Below are 4,710 nucleotides of genomic sequence, written 5' to 3'. Positions count from 1 at the left end.
GACGCCGATCAGGACACGGCGTTCACCCTCCCATGCAGCGCATACCTCGAGGGTATGTTCCGCCGTGTCCTGCTCAGCGTCACAATGGCAGCAACGCGCCGTCGGCTCCTTCCCTATCCGGCACAGGTATCTCCCGAAGCTGCCATGCCCCGAGAACACCTGTGCCATCCTGTAAGTGAGGCTTCCATGGCCTCTGTCCAGCCACTCACATAGGAGTGGCCGAACAGCCCCGACTGTCCGGTGCCCCGCGGTAGGCAGAGCCAACCGCTCTTGCCACGCGTGCACCACGGACTGCCGGGCCTGGCGCTTCAACTCGCCCCAAGCAGGTTCCTGCACACCCGGGACCGCCCCCACCCCCGCGCGACGGTCGACGCGGTGACGATACATCATCGCGTGCGACCGCGCGAGGAGATCCATGGGCGGCATCCCCGCAAGAACCGTCGCCGCCTCATGTGACACGGTCCGGTACCCGCGGACGACCCTTAGAGCCATCCGCCTCTGCACCCGACGCAGCATAGTCATGCCGCGCCGGGAGGCCGCCAGGTCGTCCGCCCAGACGGGGGCCCCGTATAGGACCACCGACTGAACCATTGCCACATAGAGGCGGCGAACTCGGCCCGCCGGGCCCCCCAGGTTGGGCAGAATCCGGCCCAAAGCCCCGACCATCCTCTCCAGCCGGGGGACCAGGCAGCGGAAATGCTCCTCGAAGCGCCAGTGGCTATCGAGGATCAGCCCCAGATACCTCATCTGGGGCTTCACCTCGATATTAGCCTCACCCACGCGGATCAGAGGGGGTGGCGGATCCTGCCGAGGTGAATGGAACGCTATCACCTCGGTCTTATGGACCGCCACCGTCATCCCCATCCCTCTGATCCGGTCGACGACGCGTTGCGCCCCCTCCTCCGCGAGACGCTTGGCCCTCCCCCAGTGCGCCCCGACGGCCAGCACCAGTGTGTCATCTGCATAACACACGGCGCTGACGCCGTCGGGGAGGTCGGCCCGCAACACTGCGTCGTACGCGATGTTCCACAGGAGTGGCCCGAGGACCGACCCCTGCGGAACACCGCAGTACACCTCCCTCCGCATATGCCCATCCCGGCTCGGATACTCGATCCACCTGCCGCGGAGATAATCCCCGATGACCGCCCCGAGACAAGGGGGGACCCGATGATATTCGAGCCCCCTCCTTATCTCCTCCCAGGGCAGGGTGTTAAAGGCGTTGGCAATATCCAAGGATATTGCCAAAGCCACCCCTCCCCGGGAGACGGCCGACTCCGAGAGGGCCCTGACACGACCTATCGCGTCGATGGTCGATCGACCCTCCCGGAAACCGTACTGGCAGTCGGCCAGGCCGGGGGCACCCCGCGCCAGGTGCTCGACGAGGCGGGCAGCAATCACCCGCTCGAAGAGCTTGCCCACCTCGTCGAGGAGACAGATGGGCCGGTATGCGGAGGGAGACTCCGCGGGCCGACCCTCCTTCCGGAGGAGGACCATCCTCGCCACCTTCCAACTGGGGGGGGAATCGCCCGTCCCTCAGGCATCGGTCGAACAACCGCCTGAGGTCAGCCCCAAGGACGCCCTGGGTCAAGACCCAAACCCGGCCGGGCACACCATCCGGACCCGGGGCCGTGTTACGCGCCCCGAGCCGTCTGATGGCCGCGGCCAGCTCCCCCTGAGTGACCCCCAGTTCGGCCGCCCACTCCCTTGGGACTGCCGCCTCCGCCGGAGGACGTGGTCCCCTCACCCGAATTGGGAAAAGAGTATTGACCACGTCCTCCAGCAGCCGGGGGTCAAGACCCTCGGTGACGGGGGGCGCCCACGGGCGGAGCTTCTTCAGCACCACCCTGTACGGGCGCCCCCAAGGATCGTCATCGAGGGTCTGGAGGAGATCCTTCCATGCCCGGGTCTTGGCCCGTTTGATGGCGACCTGCAGAGCAACCCGCGCCATCCGGTATGCCTCATACAGGTCATCTGCCCTCGCTCGCGCCACGCCATCGTCCGGTCGTAGACGACGGCGCGCGCGGGCGTACTGGCGTCGGGCGCGGACACTCGCGACCCGCAATTCCGCGATCGCGGCCGACCACCAGTACACCGCCCGGCGAGGAGAAGCTCGCCCGACCCGGGGCATCGACGCGTCGCAAATGTTTGCGACTAGTACCCCGAGCCGGGCAGCCTCCTCCTCCATGCTTGGCAACTCGGCCGCCACCTGCGGCCAAGTTGCAGCGAGGGCAGCTGCCATCAGGGCGTCCTTGTCCAGGCGCCGAAGCGCCCAGCGGCGCGGTGGGGTGCCATCCGGGCGGCGGTGCCGGGACGCAGCCCCGGCGGCAGAGACCTCCATCCGGATATACCGGTGATCGGAGAGTGTCTCTGCCTCCGGGGCCACCTGCCAACCCGACACCATGCGCACGGCGTTGGGGGTCGCGAATCCAACATCCACGATAGACCCCCCCATATCGCCGCACGCACGTGTGCTCCGACCCCCGGTTCAGTAACCGAAGGTCGAGCCCCGCCGCCCAGTCGCCCAGGATCCCGCCGCGAACGGTGGTCCTAGGGGATCCCCAAGCCACCGACTTGGCGTTAAAGTCCCCCAGGACCAGCACCCGGCCAGGGGCCGCGCAGCAGGCGGACCGACTCGCCCAGACGCTCGGAGCAGCTGGGCGAGCGGGGCGTGTACCGCGTCGTCCGGCCGACGAAGCGCACAGAATGCGCACTGCGGGGTGGACGACTCGCCCACCGCGCAGCAGACGTCCTGTGCCCACCGAGGGCGTGATCCGAGGGAGACGGCGGGTCGGAGACCGCAGGCCACCTCCGCCTGGGGACGTGTGGGACCCGTGTCCCTGTCCGCCGCAGTCGTATTGGTGGGGTGGGGCGGGCGCGAGTGGATATTCGCGCCGCGGCCACTCCCAGTGTCACCGCTGCCTCGAGCTGGGGCACGTGAGGCAGTGGTGCACCTCGCCGGTGGACCGCAGCGGTCAGTGTTACCGCTGCGGGGCGAATGACCACCGCGCGAGCCAGTGCTCGGCGGCCCCCCACTGCCCGCTATGTGCGGACATGGGGAGGCCAGCCGATCACAGGGTGGGGAGCAAAAAGTGCTCTCCCCCCTCCCGGAAGGGGAAGAAGAAGGGGCCCACCCCGGTTCAAGCACCGCGGTTGCTGGCAGCGTCCACAATGGAGGTGGACGGTGCCACGGGGACGGACAGCCGGGAGGAGGCTGGGACGGCCGTTAAATAACGGCGCCCCGCCTCCTCCTCCAGGCCAATCTCAACCACTGCCGCGCGGCACAGGACATGATGTCCCAAGTCCTCGCGGAGTGGGGGGTTGGCCTGGCGGTCGCCGCCGAGCCGTACCGCGTGCCGGATCACCCACATTGGGTGGGCGACGCGGACGGTTTGGTGGCGACGGTATGGGGAGGTGGCGACGGGTCCCCGCCGTTCTCCATTCTGGAGCGCGGTCGGGGTTTCGTCGCCGTGGACTGGGGGGGAGTCGCCGTAGTGGGGTGCTACATCTCGCCCCGCAGCGGTCACGCCGCGTTCGAGCTGTACTTGGCCGAGGTCGCGGCATGCGTGCAGCGCTGCGCGGCCCGGCCGGTGCTAGTCCTGGGGGACTTTAACGCCAAGTCGGTGGCTTGGGGATCCCCTAGGACCACCGTTCGCGGCGGGATCCTGGGCGACTGGGCGGCGGGGCTCGACCTTCGGTTACTGAACCGGGGGTCGGAGCACACGTGCGTGCGGCGATATGGGGGGTCTATCGTGGATGTTGGATTCGCGACCCCCAACGCCGTGCGCATGGTGTCGGGTTGGCAGGTGGCCCCGGAGGCAGAGACACTCTCCGATCACCGGTATATCCGGATGGAGGTCTCTGCCGCCGGGGCTGCGTCCCGGCACCGCCGCCCGGATGGCACCCCACCGCGCCGCTGGGCGCTTCGGCGCCTGGACAAGGACGCCCTGATGGCAGCTGCCCTCGCTGCAACTTGGCCGCAGGTGGCGGCCGAGTTGCCAAGCATGGAGGAGGAGGCTGCCCGGCTCGGGGTACTAGTCGCAAACATTTGCGACGCGTCGATGCCCCGGGTCGGGCGAGCTTCTCCTCGCCGGGCGGTGTACTGGTGGTCGGCCGCGATCGCGGAATTGCGGGTCGCGAGTGTCCGCGCCCGACGCCAGTACGCCCGCGCGCGCCGTCGTCTACGACCGGACGATGGCGTGGCGCGAGCGAGGGCAGATGACCTGTATGAGGCATACCGGATGGCGCGGGTTGCTCTGCAGGTCGCCATCAAACGGGCCAAGACCCGGGCATGGAAGGATCTCCTCCAGACCCTCGATGACGATCCTTGGGGGCGCCCGTACAGGGTGGTGCTGAAGAAGCTCCGCCCGTGGGCGCCCCCCGTCACCGAGGGTCTTGACCCCCGGCTGCTGGAGGACGTGGTCAATACTCTTTTCCCAATTCGGGTGAGGGGACCACGTCCTCCGGCGGAGGCGGCAGTCCCAAGGGAGTGGGCGGCCGAACTGGGGGTCACTCAGGGGGAGCTGGCCGCGGCCATCAGACGGCTCGGGGCGCGTAACACGGCCCCGGGTCCGGATGGTGTGCCCGGCCGGGTTTGGGTCTTGACCCAGGGCGTCCTTGGGGCTGACCTCAGGCGGTTGTTCGACCGATGCCTGAGGGACGGGCGATTCCCCCCCAGTTGGAAGGTGGCGAGGATGGTCCTCCTCCGGAAGG

The 4,710-nt window shown here is 68.6% G+C and overlaps 1 protein-coding gene across 1 annotated transcript; it reads left to right on the top strand.

Moving 5' to 3' along the window:
• Positions 1–3,201: 3,201 nt before the first annotated feature.
• Positions 3,202–4,028, top strand: LOC122403753 (the record flags this gene model as incomplete). The annotated part of the gene is made up of 1 exon (XM_043407484.1): positions 3,202–4,028. A coding segment is annotated over exon 1 (741 nt), but the record flags the coding sequence as incomplete, so codon positions are not given.
• Between the last annotated feature and the right edge of the window lie 682 nt (positions 4,029–4,710).

The sequence above is a fragment of the Colletes gigas genome, unplaced genomic scaffold (assembly GCF_013123115.1).
Source record: "Colletes gigas isolate AHSC1104 unplaced genomic scaffold, ASM1312311v1 Colletes_gigas_Sc00072, whole genome shotgun sequence".
NCBI classification, from domain to species: domain Eukaryota; kingdom Metazoa; phylum Arthropoda; class Insecta; order Hymenoptera; family Colletidae; genus Colletes; species Colletes gigas.
The sequence above is the reverse complement of the archived record's forward strand: the minus strand, read 5'-3'. Positions and strand labels throughout refer to the sequence as shown.